The 19,492-nt window shown below is 46.6% G+C and overlaps 1 protein-coding gene across 3 annotated transcripts in view; it reads left to right on the top strand.

Moving 5' to 3' along the window:
* The window catches only part of LOC139273410 (uncharacterized), a 56,453-nt gene extending 43,398 nt beyond the window's left edge, over positions 1–13,055 (top strand). For 2 of the 3 annotated variants that reach the window (XM_070890338.1, XM_070890383.1), the window contains 2 exons: positions 6,622–6,731; positions 11,941–13,053. In XM_070890338.1, coding sequence (XP_070746439.1) covers positions 6,622–6,731; positions 11,941–12,054 — 224 coding nt within the window. In that variant the 3' untranslated portion in view covers positions 12,055–13,053. Of the gene's footprint in view, positions 1–6,621; positions 6,732–11,940 lie in introns of all 3 variants that reach the window. The other variant, XM_070890458.1, reaches the window with a different exon arrangement.
* Positions 13,056–19,492: the final 6,437 nt, after the last annotated feature.

Below are 19,492 nucleotides of genomic sequence, written 5' to 3'. Positions count from 1 at the left end.
TGGCTGTTCTCCCTCCCTTTTTAGAATGTCCTGCACCCGCTCCGAGACATCCTTGACCCTTGCAACAGGAAGGCAACATACCATCCTGGAGTCTCGGTTGCGGCCGCAGAAACACCTATCTATTCCCCTTACAATTGAATCCCCTATCACTATTGCTCTCCCACTCTTTTTCCTGCCCTCCTGTGCAGCAGAGCCAGCCACGGTGCCATGAACTTGGCTGCTGCTGCCCTCCCCTGATGAGTCATCCCCCTCAACAGTACTCAAAGCAGTGTATCTGTTTTGCAGGGGGATGACCGCAGGGGACGCCTGCACTACCTTCCTTGCACTACTCTTCCTGCTGGTCTTCCATTCCCTATCTGGCTGTGGACCCTTCACCTGCGGTAAGACCAACTCGCTGCACGTGCTACTCACGTCATTCTCAGCATCGTGGATGCTCCAGAGTGAATCCACCCTCAGCTCCAACTCCGCAACACGGTCTGTCAGGAGCTGGAGGTGGATACACTTCCCGTAGATGTAGTCGTCAGGGACACTGGAAATATCCCTGAGTTCCCACATGGTACAGGAGGAGCATATCACGTGACCGAGCTCTCCTGCCATGAATTAACCCTTAGATACACTTAAATTGGTGACAACACTGTTACAGGTTACTTCCTGAAATAAAAAAGAAAAAGAAAAACTACTCACCAATCACCAGCCAATCACTTACCCCTTTGGCTGTGATGTCACCTTTTGATTCCTTTCTACTTCTTTTCTGCTTTTTAGAAACATAGAAACATAGAAAATAGGTGCAGGAGCAGGCCATTCAGCCCTTCTAGCCTGCACCGCCATTCAATGAGTTCATGGCTGAACATGAAACTTCAGTACCCCCTTCCTGCTTTCTCGCCATAACCCTTGATCCCCCGAGTAGTAAGGACTTCATCTAACTCCCTTTTGAATATATTTAGTGAATTGGCCTCAACTACTTTCTGTGGTAGAGAATTCCACAGGTTCACCACTCTCTGGGTGAAGAAGTTTCTCCTCATCTCGGTCCTAAATGGCTTACCCCTTATCCTCAGACTGTGACCCCTGGTTCTGGACTTCCCCAACATTGGGAACATTCTTTCTGCATCTAACCTGTCTAAACCCGTCAGAATTTTAAACGTTTCTATGAGGTCCCCTCTCATTCTTCTGAACTCCAGTGAATACAAGCCCAATTGATCCAATCTTTCTTGATAGGTCAGTCCCGCCATCCCGGGAATCAGTCTGGTGAACCTTCGCTGCACTCCCTCAATAGCAAGAATGTCCTTCCTCAAGTTAGGAGACCAAAACTGTACACAATACTCCAGGTGTGGCCTCACCAAGGCCCTGTACAACTGTAGCAACACCTCCCTGCCCCTGTATTCAAATCCCCTCGCTATGAAGGCCAACATGCCATTTGCTTTCTTAACCGCCTGCTGTACCTGCATGCCAACCTTCAATGACTGATGTACCATGACACCCAGGTCTCGTTGCACCTTCCCTTTTCCTAATCTGTCACCATTCAGATAATAGTCTGCCTCTCTGTTTTTACCACCAAAGTGGATAACCTCACATTTATCCACATTATACTTCATCTGCCATGCATTTGCCCACTCACCTAACCTATCCAAGTCACTCTGCAGCCTAATAGCATCCTCCTCGCAGCTCACACTGCCACCCAACTTAGTATCATCCGCAAATTTGGAGATACTGCATTTAATCCCCTCGTCTAAATCATTAATGTACAATGTAAACAGCTGGGGCCCCAGCACAGAACCTTGCGGCACTCCACTAGTCACTGCCTGCCATTCTGAAAAGTACCCGTTTACTCCTACTCTTTGCTTCCTGTCTGACAACCAGTTCTCAATCCACGTCAGCACACTACCCCCAATCCCATGTGCTTTAACTTTGCACATTAATCTCTTGTGTGGGACCTTGTCGAAAGCCTTCTGAAAGTCCAAATATACCACATCAACTGGTTCTCCTTTGTCCACTTTACTGGAAACATCCTCAAAAAATTCCAGAAGATTTGTCAAGCATGATTTCCCTTTCACAAATCCATGCTGACTTGGACCTATCATGTCACCATTTTCCAGATGCACTGCTATGACATCCTTAATAATTGATTCCATCATTTTACCCACTACTGAGGTCAGGCTGACCGGTCTATAATTCCCTGTTTTCTCTCTCCCTCCTTTTTTAAAAAGTGGGGTTACATTGGCTACCCTCCACTCCATAGGAACTGATCCAGAGTCAATGGAATGTTGGAAAATGACTGTCAATGCATCCGCTATTTCCAAGGCCACCTCCTTAAGTACTCTAGGATGCAGGCCATCAGGCCCTGGGGATTTATCTGCCTTCAATCCCATCAATTTCCCCAACACAATTTCCCGACTAATAAAGATTTCCCTCAGTTCCTCTTCCTTACTAGACCCTCTGACCCCTTTTATATCCGGAAGGTTGTTTGTATCCTCCTTAGTGAATACCGAACCAAAGTACTTGTTCAATTGATCCGCCATTTCTTTGTTCCCCGTTATGACTTCCCCTGATTCTGACTGCAGGGGACCTACGTTTGTCTTCACCAACCTTTTTCTCTTTACATACCTATAGAAACTTTTGCAATCCGCCTTAATGTTCCCTGCAAGCTTCTTCTCGTACTCCATTTTCCCTGTCCTAATCAAACCCTTTGTCCTCCTCTGCTGAGTTCTAAATTTCTCCCAGTCCCCAGGTTCGCTGCTATTTCTGGCCAATTTGTATGCCACTTCCTTGGCTTTAATACTATCCCTGATTTCCCTAGATAGCCACGGTTGAGCCACCTTCCCCTTTTTATTTTTACGCCAGACAGGAATGTACAATTGTTGTACTTCATCCATGCGGTCTCTAAATGTCTGCCATTGCCCATCCACAGTCAACCCCCTAAGTATCATTCGCCAATCTATCCTAGCCAATTCTCGCCTCATACCTTCAAAGTTACCCTTCTTTAAGTTCTGGACCATGGTCTCTGAATTTACTGTTTCATTCTCCATCCTAATGCAGAATTCCACCATATTATGGTCACTCTTCCCCAAGGGGCCTCGCACAATGAGATTGCTAATTAATCCTCTCTCATTACACAACACCCAGTCTAAGATGGCCTCCCCCCTAGTTGGTTCCTCAACATATTGGTCTAGAAAACCATCCCTTATGCACTCCAGGAAATCCTCCTCCACCGTATTGCTTCCAGTTTGGCTAGCCCAATCTATGTGCATATTAAAGTCACCCATTATAACTGCTACACCTTTATTGCATGCACCCCTAATTTCCTGTTTGATGCCCTCCCCAACATCCCTATTACTGTTTGGAGGTCTGTACACAACTCCTACTAACGTTTTTTGCCCTTTGGTGTTCTGCAGCTCTACCCATATAGATTCCACATCATCCAAGCTAATGTCTTTCCTAACTATTGCATTAATCTCCTCTTTAACCAGCAATGCTACCCCACCTCCTTTTCCTTTTATTCTATCCTTCCTGAATGTTGAATACCCCTGAATGTTGAGTTCCCAGCCCTGATCATCCTGGAGCCACGTCTCCGTAATCCCAATCACATCATATTTGTTAACATCTATTTGCACAATTAATTCATCCACCTTATTGCGGATACTCCTTGCATTAAGACACAAAGCCTTCAGGCTTGTTTTATTAACACCCTTTGTCCTTTTAGAATTTTGCTGTACAGTGGCCCTTTTTGTTCTTTGCCTTGGGTTTCTCTGCCCTACACTTTTCCTCATCTCCTTTCTGTCTTTTGCTTTTGGCTCCTTTTTGTTTCCCTCTGTCTCCCTGCATTGGTTCCCATCCCCCTGCCATATTAGTTTAAATCCTCCCGGCTGGAGGTGCACAAGCCCTGCCTTTATAGGCCTCACCTCGACTCCCACCGACTGCCTGTGGAACACCCGCTGGGCCTTTATAGGCCTCACCTCGACTCCCACCGACTGCCTGTGGAACACCCGCTGGGCCTTTATAGGCCTCACCACGCTGCTCCCGCCTCTCACCGACTGCCTGTGGAACACCCGCTGGGCCTTTATAGGCCTCACCACGCTGCTCCCGCCTCTCACCGACTGCCTGTGGAACACCCGCTGGGCCTTTATAGGCCTCACCTCGACTCCCGCCTCTCACCGACTGCCTGTGGAACACCCGCTGGGCCTTTATAGGCCTCACCACGCTGCTCCCGCCTCTCACCGACTGCTGCTCGGCGCAGTTTTCTGTGCCTGGCCTGTGGCGGATGGCGTAGTTGTATGCGGACAACGCGAGCGCACATCTCTGGATGCGGGCCAATGCATTGGTATTTATCGCTTTACTCTTGGAAAATGGAAAGCAGCGAATGTAACGCCTCTGTTTACAAAAGGGGGCAGACAAAAGGCAGGTAACTATAGGCCGGTTAGTTTAGCACCTGTAGTGGGAAAATGCTTGAAGCTATCATTAAGGAAGAAATAGCGGGACATCTAGATAGGACTAGTGCAATCAAGCAGATGCAACATGCAAAGGGGAAATCATGTTCAACTAATTTACTGGAATTCTTTGAGGATATAACGAGCATGGTGGATAGAGGTGTACCGATGGATGTGGTGTATTTAGATTTCCAAAAGGCATTCGATAAGGTGCCACACAAAAGGTTACTGCAGAAGATAAAGGTACGTGGAGTCAGAGGAAATGTATTAGCATGGATAGAGAATTGGCTGGCTGACAGAAAGCAGAGAGTCGGGATAAATGGGTCCTTTTCAGGTTGGAAATCGGTGGTTAGTGGTGTGCCACAGGGATCGGTGCTGGGACCACAACTGTTTACAATATACATAGATGACCTGGAAGAGGGGACAGAGTGTAGTGTGACAAAATTTGAAGATGACACAAAGATTAGTGGGAAAGCGGGTTGTGTAGAGGACACAGAGAGGCTGCAAAGAGATTTAGATAGGTTAAGCGAATGGGCTAAGGTTTGGCAGATGGAATACAATGTCGGAAAATGTGAGGTCATCCACCTTGGCAAAAAAAACAGGAAAAGGGAATATTATTTGAATGGGGAGAAATTACAACATGCTGCGATGCAGAGGGACCTGGGGATCCTTGTGCATGAATCCCAAAAAGTTAGTTTGCAGGTGCAACAGGTAATCAGGAAGGCGAATGGAATGTTGGCCTTCATTGCGAGAGGGATGGAGTACAAAAGCAGGGAGGTTCTGCTGCAACTGTACAGGGTATTGGTGAGGCCGCACCTGGAGTACTGCATGCAGTTTTGGTCACCTTACTTAAGGAAGGATATACTGGCTTTGGAGAGGGTACAGAGACGATTCACGAGGCTGATTCCGGAGATGAGGGGCTTACCTTATGATGATAGATTGAGTAGATTGGGTCTTTACTCGTTGGAGTTCAGAAGGATGAGGGGTGATCTTTCAGAAACATTTAAAATAATGAAAGGGATAGACAAGATAGAGGCAGAGAGGTTGTTTCCACTGGTCGGGGAGACTAGAACTAGGGGGCACAGCCTCAAAATACGGGGGAGCCAATTTAAAACCGAGTTGAGAAGGAATTTCTTCTCCCAGAGGGTTGTGAATCTGTGGAATTCTCTGCCCAAGGAGCAGTTGAGCCTAGCTCATTGAATGTATTCAAGTCACAGATAGATAGATTTTTAACCAATAAGGGAATTAAGGGTTACGGGGAGCGGGCGGGTAAGTGGAGCTGAGTCCATGGCCAGATCAGCCATGATCTTGTTGAATGGTGGAGCAGGCTCGAGGGGCTAGATGGCCTACTCCTGTTCCTAATTCTTATGTTCTTATGTTCTTATGACAGTGTAGAAGGAGCTTTACTCTGTATCTAACCCGTGTTGTACTTGCCCTTGGAGTGTTTGATGGGACAGTGCAGAGGGAGCTTTACTCTGTATCTAACCCGTGCTGTACCTGCCCTGGGAGTGTTTGCTGGGACAGTGTAGAGGGAGCTTTACTCTGTATCTAACCCGTATTGTACTTGCCCTTGGAGTGTTTGATGGGACAGTGTAGAGGGAGCTTTACTCTGTATCTAACCCGTGTTGTAATTGCCCTGGGAGTGTTTGATGGGACAGTGTAGAGGGAGCTTTACTCTGCATCTAACCCCGTGCTGTAGCTGCCCTGGGAGTGTTTGATGGGACAGTGTCGAGGGAACTTTACTTCCATAGATAAACATTGCAAGAACACACGGAACTTTAAAAACACGCATGATCGGACTGGTAGATATGAACAGTTCCAACAAAATTGCACCTTGTCACCGTGGGTGTTTTTTAGTGATGCCAGTTCCAGATCTGGGTCTGTCTGACACCTTGATGGTTAACGTCTACATCCAGTTGATGCCCGTTAATTCGCTCCCTTTTCCCTCAGAGCTGCTCACTTTAATTTAAAGCTATTGCACCCACAATAATCTGATGAAAATAGTCAAATCCAGACACATAAAATGGGACAAAAAGAAGACGTGGACTTGGTCTTGGTGGAAATATTTGGCCCTCTGGCTCCCAGTGTTTAAAGCTGAATGTTTTCACTTTCCACATCTTTTATAGAATGACTGACAGGAGTATTTAAATATTCAACGAGATGGAGAGTGAAACTGAAACTCTAACTTTGTCCTTCACAGTGAGAGTGAGACCACTTCCGACCATTTGGATGGTCACAGTTTCGGGCTACTTGTTGGTTAAACTGGGCATTGCTGTCGGACTCATTTCCTGCTTGAAGAGGATGAACAGAGTAAGAATTTCTTTAAGCTTTCCAGTAAATCAGGAATTAGTGCCGAGCTGTCACTTGACACGGATAAACTGATGTTCTTTGAACAGATATTATGTCACAAACTGTATTTTTAAATGTTATTTAAATATTGTACATTGTACTGAATTTAAAGAATCATTGATTGGCACATTTAAAGAAAGCAATTGTTCCAAATTCGCTAAATTCTTACAGCTTTGAATGTTTTTCCTGATTCAAACAGCACTAACTTCCCTGCTGCCACTTTCCACCAGGCTCTGAGGAAGGAATCAGGGAGATCTCGGAGGGCCATAGCTGGACAATGATTGGACAATGCTCAAACTAGGGGCCCAATCTTTGACTATTTTTCATCTACTGTCACAAGTATTCCTCTTGGAAATTAGTAACTTGAAAGTTATCAGGAACCAATAGTTGAACAGTTAAAGCACGACCTGTAAAAATTAAGATGAACTCAAAATACAAATGCTTGTTTGGCAATGAGTTTGATCATTTTAACGTTGCTGTTATTCCTGTTGCTGTGGCCTGGTGGCGCCAGAGAGCTGCAGGAGTGTTGGGGCATAGAAATGAATTTGTCGCTCTGTAAACCACTTCCTCTGTGGCAGGTTTGGTTCACCTGATTTACTAACGGTCAAATCTCAGTCCATTCAAAAGGAAAGTTTCTGTTTGGGAGAGCCCAGTTGGGGTAGTGTTCGAGGAAGGAGTGTTTCAGGGCTGTGTGCGAGGAATTATAGAATGGGAACTGTTGGGGTGAGAGGCACAGCAATGTGGTAACTAGTGGAAGGTTTGAACTTACATGAAGGATGTGAGGTAACCTGTATTGTTCAGGATGTTTACATAGAATTCACAGAGAGAAACAGGCCATTCGGCCCAGCTGGTCCATGTCGGGGTTTATGCTCCACACGAGCCACCACCCACCCAATCGACACCTCCTTCTATTCCTTTCTCCCTCGTGTACTTATCTAGCCTCCCCTAAATTTAATCTATACTATTCACCCCAACCTCTGTGTGTGTGTGTGAGCTCCAGCCTGGAATGTCAGAGAGATCTCTGAGAGCTGTACCTGATTATCAGTGAATAAAATTAAAATGGAAAATCAAAGGAGATTGCTCACATTGAGTCCAATATTCTAGAATTCAAATTATTGTCATGGGGCATATAGGTACCAAGAATATAGGTAAAAAACGGGATGAGATCCTACGAGACGAATTAGGGAGCTCGGAGCTAAATTAGAAAGTAGGACCTCAAAAGTAGTAATCTCAGGATAACTAATCACGTGCTAGTCAGAGTAGGAATCGCAGGATAGCTCAGATGAATACGTGGCTTGAGGAGTGGTGCACAAGGGAGGGATTCAAATTCCTGGGACATTGGAACCAGTTCTGGGGGAGGTGGGACCAGTACAAACCGGACGGTCTGCACCTGGGCAAGACCGGAACCAATGTCCCAGGGGGAGTGTTTGCTAGTGCTGTTGGGGAGGAGTTAAACTAATATGGCAGGGGGATGGGAACCTATGTAGGGAGACAGAGGGAACTAGAATGGGGGCAGAAGCAAAAGATAGAAAGGAGAATTGTAAAAGTGGAGGGCAGGGAAACCTAAGGCAAAAAGCAAAAAGGGCCACATGACACCAAAATTCTAAAGGGGCAAAGTGTGTTAAAAAGACAAGCCTGAAGGCTCTGTGCCTCAATGCGAGGAGTATTCGGAATAAGGTGGACGAATTAACTGCGCAGATAGTAGTTAACGGTAATGATGTCATTGGCATCACGGAGACATGGCTCCAGGGTGACCAAGGCTGGGAACTCAACATCCAGGGGTAGTCAACATTTAAGAAGGACAGACAGAAAGGAAAAGGAGGCGGGGTGGCGTTGCTGGTTAAAGAGGAAATTAATGCAATTGTAAGGAAGGACATTAGCTTGGAAGATGTGGAATCGGTATGGGTGGAGCTACGGAATACCAAAGGTCAGAAAATGCTAGTGGGAGTTGTGTGCAGACCACCAAACAGTAGTAGTGAGGTTGGGGACAGCATCAAACAAGAAATTAGGGATGTGTGCAATAAAGGTACAGCAGTTATCATGGGCGACTTTAATCTACATATTGATTGAGCTAACCAAACTGGTAGCAATGCGGTGGAGGAGGATTTCCTGGAGTGTATTAGGGATGGTTCTCTAGACCAATATCTCGAGGAACCAACGAGGGAGATGGCCATCCCAGACTGGGTGATGTGTAATGAGAAAGGACTAATTAGCAATCTTGTTGTGCGAGGCCCCTTGGGGAAAAGTGACCATAATATGGTAGAATTCTTTATTAAGATGGAGAGTGACAAAGTTAATTCAGAAACTAAGGTCCTGAACTTAAGGAAAGGTAACTTCGATGGTTTGAGGCGTGAATTGGCTAGAATAGACTGGCAAATGATACGGTGGATAGTCAGTGGCAAACATTTAAAGATCACATGGATGAACTCCAGCAATTGTACATCCCTGTCTGGAGTAAAAATAAAAAGAGGACGGTTGCTCAACCGTGGCTAACAAGAGAAATTAATGATAATGTTCAATCCAAGGAAGAGGTATATAAATTGGCCAGGAAAAGCAACAAACCTGAGGACTGGGAGAAATTTAGAATTCAGCAGAGGAGAACAAAGGATTTAATTAGGAGTGGGAAAATAGAATGTGAGAAGAAGCTTGCCGAGAACATAAAAACTGACTGCAAAAGCTTCTGTAGATATGTGAAGAGAAAAAGATTAGTGAAGACAAATGTAGGTCCCTTGCAGTCATAATCAGGTGAATTTATAATGGGGAACAAAGAAATGGCAGACCAAGTCAACAAATCGGTTCTGTCTTCACTAAGGAAGACACAAATAACCTTCCGGAAATACTAGGGGACCGAGGGTCTAGTGAGAAGGAGGAACTGAAGGAAATCCTTATTAGGCGGGAAATTGTGTTAGGGAAATTGATGGGATTGAAGGCCGATAAATCCCCAGGGCCTGATAGTCTGCATCCCAGAGTACTTAAGGAAGTGGCCCTAGAAATAGTGGATACATTGGAGATCATTTTCCAACAGTCTATCGACTCTGGATCAGTTCCTATGGACTGGAGGGTAACTAATGTAACACCACTTTTTAAAAAGGGAGGGAGAGAGAAAGCGGGTAATTATAGATCGGTTAGCCTGACATCAGTAGTGGGGAAAATGTTGGAATCAGTTATTAAGGATGAAATAGTCGTGCATTTGGAAAGCAGTGACCGGATCCGCCCAAGTCAGCATGGATTTATGAAAGGGAAATCATGCTTGACAAATCTTCTGGAATTTTTTGAGGATATAACTAGTAGAGTTGACAAGGGAGAACCAGTGGATGTGGTGTATTTGGACTTTCAAAAGGCTTTTGACAAGGTCCCACACAAGAGATTGGTGTGCAAAATCAAAGCACATGGTATTGGGGGTAATATACTGACGTGGATAGAGAACTGGTTGGCAGACAGGAAGCAGAGAGTCGGGATAAACGGGTCCTTTTCAGAATGGCAGGCAGTGACTAGTGGAGTACTGCAGGGCTCAGTGCTGGGACCCCAGCTCTTTCCAATATACATCAATGATTTGGATGAAGGAATTGAGTGTAATGTCTCCAAGTTTGCACATGACACTAAGCTGGGTGGCAGTGTGAGCTGTGAGGAGGACGCTAAGAGGCTGCAGGGTGACTTGGACAGGTCAGGTGAGTGGGCAAATGCATGGCAGATGCAGTATAATGTGGATAAATGTGAGGTTATCCACTTTGGGGGCAAAAACGCGAAGACAGAATATTATCTGAATGGGGACAGACTAGGAAAAGGGGAGGTGCAATGAGACCTGGGTGTCATGGTTCATCAGTCATTGAAAATTGGCATACAGGTACAGCAGGCGGTGAAGAAGGCAAATGGTATGTTGGCCTTCATAGCTAGGGGATTTGAGTATAGGAGCAGGGAGGTCTTACTGCAGTTGTACAGGGCCTTGGTGAGGCCTCACCTGGAATATTGTGTTCAGTTTTGGTCTCCTAATCTGAGGAAGGATGTTCTTGCTATTGAGGCAGTGCAGCGAAAGTTCACCAGACTGATTCCTGGGATGGCAGGACTGACAAATGAGGAGAGACTGGATCAACTGGGCCTTTATACATTGGAGTTTAGAAGGATGAGAGGGGATCTCATAGAAACATATAAAATTCTGACAGGACTGGACAGGTTAGATGCAGGAAGAATGTTTCCGATGTTGGGGAAGTCCAGAACCAGGGGACACCGTCTTAGGATAAGGGGTAGGCCATTTAGGACTGAGATGAGGAGGAACTTCTTCACTCAGAGAGTTGTTAACCTGTGGGATTCCCTGCCGCAGAGACTCATTGAGACCAGTTCATTGGATATATTCAAGAGGAAGTTAGATATGGCCCTTATGGCTAAAGGGATCAAGGGGTATGGAGAGAAAGCAGGAAAGGGGTACTGAGGGAATGATCAGCCATGATCTTATTGAATGGCGGTGCAGGCTCGAAGGGCTGAATGGCCTACTCCTGCACCTATTTTCTATGTTCATGTTTCTATGTTTATTTAATTTACTATCAAACATATTCCTCTTTGATATTGGAAGTTAATGACTTCCATGTTGCCAGAAACCAATATTATTTGAAAAGTAAGATTAAAAATGACAATAAATTGAACAGTATGACTGATTTTGTGAAAATGAATGATTCTGATAAACGTCACAGCAGATCACAGCTCAGGGAGGTAACAAAAGAGACAGGATCAGTAGCTTCAGGAGGAGACCATTGTTGTGTCAGAAGCAGAGTTATAAGTTCAACGAGGTAACTTTACTGGTGAGGTCAGTCAACCACAGGGAGAACCTCTTAGAAATGTGGTCACACTATGGCCATGACCTTTAACCTCAAAAGTATAAACTTATTTTACATTCATATATTCATAGTGGGAAAAATCTTCCACAATATCTTCTCTCAGTAACTGGAGTTAGTTTATCGTTTTAATCAGGTCTACTTCTTCCAATGACTGAACCTTTAATTGTTGAAATTATCTCAGTAACACTGAGCCAGTGATGTGTGGGCCATGTTCTGTTCTGTTCTCCATTCTGTAAAATTACTCCTCTATTCAACTTCCTCTTTATCCATTACTTCCAGTCCACTGTTTATTCTTGAAGCATAAACTCTTTATTTAAAGCACATTTCTTGTCTTTTGTCAGATATCGCACAGCGGGAGCCCACAAAAGGCGACAGGAAATGAAACAGATGATGCACCAGAAGCTATCGCATTACAGACCCTGAACTCTGACCCTGATCTGGAGACCATAGAATGACTGGTACAGCATAGAAGGAGGCCATTCAGCCAGGGCCGGATTAACCCATTGGCTAAGAAGGCTATAGCCTTAGGCCCTCATTTTTTAGGCCCTCGACTTTCGGCCCTCATTTTTATACCATTAACCCTAAATCTTTATCACAAGGTTGGCGAAGCAATATCATATATAACTGCATAATTATATCTTCAGAGGTGCAAAATATTGTGTCCTTATGGCTCAAAGTGTGTTTAAAATTCTGTGACAATCTGGAAACATGTTTAAATATCCAAAAATGATTCACCCAGAGAGTTATGTGCACTGTTCACAGGACCAGTGCTATAATATCAGGTCTGATCATTGTGAATCCTTACAAAAGGATGAAGTATTTTCATTTATCTTTTGAAAGTGGAAATGTAGACGACAAAGTCAAATGTGAAAAGTATTTAGTCGAGTAAGTATGTCCTCATAGATACCCCTAGATATCCCCCATAGATACCCCTAGATATCCCCCATAGATACCCCTAGATATCCCCCATAGATACCCCGAGATATCCCCCATAGATACCCCTCGATATCCCTCATAGATACCCCTCGATATCCCCCATAGATACCCCTCGATATCCCTCATAGATACCCCTCGATATCCCCCATAGATACCCCTAGATATCCCCATAGATACCCCTAGATATCCCCATAGATACCCCTTGATATCCCCCATAGATACCCCTAGATATCCCCCATAGATACCCCTAGATATCCCCCATAGATACCCCTAGATATCCCTCATAGATACCCCTAGATATCCCCCATAGATACCCCTAGATATCCCCCATAGATACCCCTAGATATCCCCCATAGATATGCCTAGATATCCCCCATAGATACCCCTAGATATCCCTCATAGATACCCCTAGATATCCCTCATAGATACCCCTCGATATCCCCCATAGATACCCCTAGATATCCCTCATAGATACCCCTAGATATCCCCCATAGATACCCCTAGATATCCCTCATAGATACCCCTAGATATCCCCCATAGATACCCCTAGATATCCCTTATAGATACCCCTAGATATCCCCCATAGATACCCCTAGATATCCCTCATAGATACCCCTAGATATCCCCCATAGATACCCCTAGATATCCCTCATAGATACCCCTAGATATCCCCCATAGATACCCCTAGATATCCCTCATAGATACCCCTAGATATCCCCCATAGATACTCCCAGATATCCACCATAGATACCCCTAGATATCCCCTATAGATACCCCTAGATATCCCCCATAGATACCCCTAGATATCCCCCATAGATACCCCTAGATATCCCCCATAGATACCCATCGATATCCCCCATAGATACCCCTAGATATCCCCCATAGATACCCCTAGATATCCCCCATAGATACCCCTAGATATCCCCCATAGATACCCCTAGATATCCCCCATAGATACCCCTAGATATCCCCCATAGATACCCCTAGATATCCCTCATAGATACCCCTAGATATCCCCCATAGATACTCCCAGATATCCCCCATAGATACCCCTAGATATCCCCTATAGATACCCCTAGATATCCCCCATAGATACCCCTAGATATCCCCCATAGATACCCCTAGATATCCCCCATAGATACCCATCGATATCCCCCATAGATACCCCTAGATATCCCCCATAGATACCCCTAGATATCCCTCATAGATACCCCTAGATATCCCCCATAGATACCCCTAGATATCCCCCATAGATACCCCTAGATATCCCCCATAGATACCAATATATAGTACATATATAGGCCCTTCCCTCCTATTAACCTTAGGCCCCACACAGCCTTAATCCAGCCCTGCATTCAGCCCATGGTGTCTCTGCCCATCGAGTTCTGCAGCCTCAGGAACCTACATCGATACATCGTGGAAACTTTAGAAATAGATTTGTGTTTTTATTCTGGATTTATTTTGTGGTAATCTTTTATGTAACTGGATTAGTTTATATCCCAAAGTTTACAGTTCAATAGTTCCCAGTCAGTCTCAGTATCTGTTATTTTACTTTACAAGTGCTAACTTTCCCGGTCACTGTATGAAATTACAAAGGGTGGAAATTCATCGGACATTGGGCAGATTTGCTGATCTCCACTCGCGGCCGGTGAGGCCCCACACTGGGGCTACAGTTTTCTCTCCCTTAGACAGTCCCTCGGACAATCTCAGGGGAAGGATGTCTCCATGCTCTCACCCAGGGAATTGTTTGCAGCAGACTGCGACTGAAAGATTAACAGAAAAGAACCAGCATGAATAAAAGTTGTGGGAAAGTAAATATGCAAATTAAAGTGGGAATTATTCCAGCTCTGGGAATGTTCTATTAATTTATCCTCAACAATCATTTAAAAGCCCTGCTAATCAATTGTTTGCTGATTGCACTGATAGATTGTGATGAAGAGATTGGTTGGGAATGGAATGGGAAAGTATTGTCATTGAATCACTCCGACCCTCTCCCGATCACACACCTTCCCCTTTGTTCTTTCCACACACACTTTTCTCTGGATCTCGACTTGCTTGAAAACTGTCAAATCTCCAACATCTTCCAGTTCTGTTGAAAGGTCATCGAGCTGAAACATTAACTCTGTTTCTCGCTCCACAGATGCTGCCTGACCCGCTGAGTATTTCCTGCGTGTTCTGTTCTTATTCCTCTTTACCCATGTTGCAATAATGAGAATACATTTCCCTTTCCTTTGGACTTCATTCTTTTGACCATTTACGGGAATGTATCCAAGGTAATGGATCTGTGTAAATAAAAAACTATCACTTCAGCTTGTCCCCCTTCCCCGCCCTTTCCCCGGAGCCCTGCAAATTGTTTAACATCAGCTACTTATCCAATTCCCTTTTGAAAGCCACGATTGAATCTGCCTCCACCACCCTCTCAGGCCGTGCATTCCAGATCTGAACCACTCGCTGCATAAAAACGTTTTTCCTCATCTCGCCTTTGGCTCTCCTGCCAATCACCTTAAATCTGTGTCCTCTGGTTCTTGACCCTTCCACCAATGGGAACAGTTTCTCTCGATCTACTCTGTCCAGACCCCTCATGATCAAATCTCCTCTCAACCTTCTCTGCTCCAAGGAGAACAACCCCAGCTTCTCCAATCTATCCACGTAACTGAAGCCCCACATCCCTGGAACCATTCTGGTAAATCTCCTCTGCACCCTCTCTAAGGCCTTCACATCCCTCCTAAAGTGTGGTGCCCAGAATTGGTCACAATACTGCAGCACAGGCCGAACCGGTGTTTTATACAGGTTCATCATAGTGTCCTTGCTTTTGCACTCTCTCTCTAATTATAAAGCCCAGGATCTCATAAGCTTTCTTAACCATTTTGTCAACCACCCTGCCACCTCCATATACCCAGGTCTCTCTGTTCATTCACTCCCTTTAGAATTGCACCTATTGTGTTCCTAACACAGATGAGACTGCACACAGAGAGGTTAAAGTAACAGTGACCTCAGTCTTTATTAAGACACTCCAGAGTGAGGAACAGGCCTTAGGGGCCGGCTTATCCGGCTTATGCTGGGATCCCTTGGGACTTCAGGGGATGCGCTCCCTGGTGGTGGAACATGGGAGTGCATGCTTTACAGATACACAACATCACTCCCCGCCCAAAGTCAAAGTGAAAACTATTTACAAGGTGAGGCGGTCGGGAGCCTTTCCCTGGTGGATCGCCTCGGTACAAATGTCTGTTCTGGTGTGTTGGCTGTGCCCTTGCTGGGCTGGCGTGTTATTGGCCCTGCAGGGCTGCTGAGTGAGCCTGGCCTTGCTGGGTTCCATTTCCTGGTCCGGGGTGGTGTCGTTGATCCTTTGGGTGTGTGTTGTGGGCTCGAAAAAGGTGGGTTGTTCAGGGCAGTCTGTGAACCGCAGCCTCGTTTGGTCCAGGTGCTTTCTGCAAATTTGTCCATTGTCTAGTTTGACTACAAACACCCTACTCCCTTCTTTAGCTATCACCGTGCCCACGATCCACTTGGGACCATGTCCATAGTTTAGCACATACACAGGGTCATTCAGATCAATTTCCCGTGACACAGTGGCGTGACCATCGTTTACATTTTGTTGCTGCCGCCTGCTCTCTACCTGATCATGCAGGTTGGGGTGAACCAGCGAGAGTCTGGTTTTAAGTGTCCTTTTCATGAGTAGCTCAGCCGGGGGCACCCCTGTGAGTGAGTGGGGTCTCGTGCGGTAGCTGAGCAGTACTCGGGATAGGCGGGTTTGGAGTGAGCCTTCTGTGACTCGTTTAAGGCTCTGTTTGATGGTTTGTACTGCCCGCTCTGCCTGCCCATTGGAGGCTGGTTTAAACGGGGCCGAGGTGACATGTTTGATCCCATTGTGGGTCATGAATTCTTTAAATTCGGCACTGGTGAAACATGGCCCGTTGTCACTGACCAGTATGTCAGGCAGGCCGTGGGTGGCAAACATGGCCCTCAGGCTTTCAATGGTGGCGGTGGCGGTGCTTCCCGACATTATTTCACATTCAATCCATTTTGAAAAAGCATCCACCATCACCAGGAACATTTTACTGAGAAACGGGCCCGCATAGTTAACATGGATCCTCGACCATGGTCTGGAGGGCCAGGACCACAAACTTAGTGGTGCCTCTCTGGGCACGTTGCTCAACTGAGCACATACGCTGCATTGCCGTACACAGGACTCTAAGTCAGAGTCGATACCAGGCCACCACACGTGGGATCTGGCTATCGCTTTCATCATTACAATACCCAGGTGTGTGCTGTGGAGATCCGAGATGAACATCTCCCTGCCATTTTTGGGTAACACTACGCGGTTACCCCACAACAGGCAGTCTGCCTGAATGGACAGCTTGTCCTTTCGCTGCTGGAATGGCTTGATTGGTTCTTGCATTTCAACGGGGATGCTGGCCCAGCTCCCATGCAGTACACAGCTTTTTACTAGGGACAGCAGAGGATCTTGGATGGTCCAAGTCATAATCTGGCGGGCCGTGACAGGTGATTTATCATTTTCAAACGCTTCCATGACCATCAACAAGTCTGCGGGCTGTGCCAACATCAACAAGTTTGCAGGCTGCGCCATTTCTACCCCCGTGGTGGGCAATGGTAGCCGACTGAGAGCATCCGCACAGTTCTCGGTGCCTGGCCTGTGGCGGATGGTATAGTTATACGCTGATAGCGCGAGTGCCCACCTTTGTATGAGGCATTTATATTTATCCCCTTGTTTTCAGCGAACAGGGATATGAGGGGCTTGTGATCGGTTTCCAGCTCAAATTTGAGGACAAACAGTTACTGATGCATTTTCTTTACCCCGACACACACGCTAATGCCTCATTCTCAATCATGCTGTCGGCCCTCTCGGCCTTAGACAAACTCCTGGAAGCATAGGCGACAGGTTGCAACTTCCCCACAACGTTAGCTTGTTGTAATACACACCCGACTCCGTACGACGATGCATCACATGCTAGCACAAGTCTTTTACACGTGTTATACAATACAAGCAGCTTGTTGGAGCATAAAATGTTTCTGGCTTTCTCAAAAGCAACTACTTGGTTTTTTCCCCATACCCACTTCTCACCTTTACGCAATAACACATGTAGGGGCTCTAAGAGGGTGCTTAATCCCGGTAGGAAGTTACCAAAATAGTTGAGGAGTCCCAGGAACGACCGTAGCCATGACGTTCTGTGGCCTGGGCACGTTCCTGATAGCCTCTATCTTGGCGTCTGTGGGCCGAATGCCATCCGCCGCGATCTTGCTCCCCAAAAACTCCACTTCTGTTGCCATGAAGACACATTTTGACCTCTTCAGCCGCAGCCCTACGTGATCTAGTCGCTGGAGGACCTCCTCCAGGTTCTGTAGGTGCTCGACGGTGTCCCGACCTGTGACCAATATATCGCCCTGAAAAACCACCGTGCGTGGTACCGACTTGAATCGGCTCTCCATGTCTTTCTGGAAGATCGCTGCAGCCGACCGAATTCCAAACGGGCATCTGTTGTAAATGAACAGTCCCTTGTGTGTGTTGATGCAGGTGAGGCCCTTCAAAGACTTATCCAGCTCCTGCGTCATGTAGGCCGAAGTCAGGTCGAGCTTGGTGAACGTCTTGCCTCCTGCCAGCGTCGCAAACAGGTCGTCTGCCTTAGGTAGCGGGTATTGGTCCTGTAGCGAGAAACAATTAAGAGTAACTTTATCATCGCAAATCCTGACCGTGCCATCATTTTGAGCACTGGAACAATCGGGCTGGCCCACTCACTGAATTCCACTGGGGAGCTGATGCCCTCGCATTGCAGCCTGTCCAGCTCGATTTCCACTCTCTCCCTCGCGCCTTGTGGTGAATGGGTCGTGCCTCTGGGACCAAGTGGATCCGCACCTTCGCCCTGGAAGAGTTTCCAATGCCTGGCTCAAAAAGGGAAGGAAATTTGTTAAGAATCAATGAGGAAAGGCATCATCACCTTCACCTACAAGCAGAAGGGGGAGAGGGAGGGAATCAAAGACTGGCGGCCCATCTCGCTGCTCAATATGGACTACATGATCCTGTTGAAGGTCATCGCCAACATGGTCAAGTCTGCTCTGGAGCTGGTGATCCCCGGCAGGAAGATCTCTGATAGCCTCGCGCAACTCAGGGATACGATCGCCTACGTGCGGGACAGGGGGGTGGACACCTGTTCAATCAGCTTGGACCAGGAGAAGGCCTTTGACAGGATATCGCACACGTACCTGATGGACGTGCTCTCCAAGATGGGGTTTGGGAGGGTATCCACAATTGGAACCAACTGCCCTGCACAGACATCAGTAGCACAGTTCTAATCAACGGGTGGGAAACTGAAAGCTTTCCGATCAGGTCTGGAGTCAGGCAAGGCTGTCCCCTCTCCTCTGTCTTGTTTGTGTGCTGTATCGAACCCTTTGCTGAGTCCATCAGGAAGGATGCGGGCATTAGAGGGGTGATGATCCCAGGCAGCGGAGGTGCTCAGGTCAAGATCTCCCTGTACATGGACGATGTCACCATCTTTTGCTCGGATCCACAGTTGGTCCGCAGATTGCTCACAATTTGTGACCAGTTTGAACTGGCCTCGGGGGCAAAGGTCAATCACAGCAAGAGCGAGGCCATGTTCTTTGGGAGCTGGGCCGACCGATCCTTTATTCCATTCACCATTCAGCCAGATTACCGGAAGGTGTTGGGCATATGGGTCGGAGCGGACGGGGCGTGCGCCAAAAACTGGGAAGAGCGTATCACCAAAGTGAAACAATAACTGGGATGGTGGAAGCTGCACTCCCTCTCCATCGCAGGAAAGAACCTGGTCATCAGGAGTGAGGTGCTCTCGGTGTTGTACGTGGTGCAGGTCTGGCCTATCTCACGCTCCTGTGCTGTGGCAGTCACCCGGGCCGTCTTCCACTTTGTCTGGAGATTGAAAATAGACCGTGTCCGCAGAGACACGATGTACAAATCTCTGGACA

The sequence above is a fragment of the Pristiophorus japonicus genome, chromosome 1 (genome assembly GCF_044704955.1).
Source record: "Pristiophorus japonicus isolate sPriJap1 chromosome 1, sPriJap1.hap1, whole genome shotgun sequence".
NCBI classification, from domain to species: Eukaryota; Metazoa; Chordata; class Chondrichthyes; family Pristiophoridae; genus Pristiophorus; species Pristiophorus japonicus.
The sequence above is the reverse complement of the archived record's forward strand: the minus strand, read 5'-3'. Positions and strand labels throughout refer to the sequence as shown.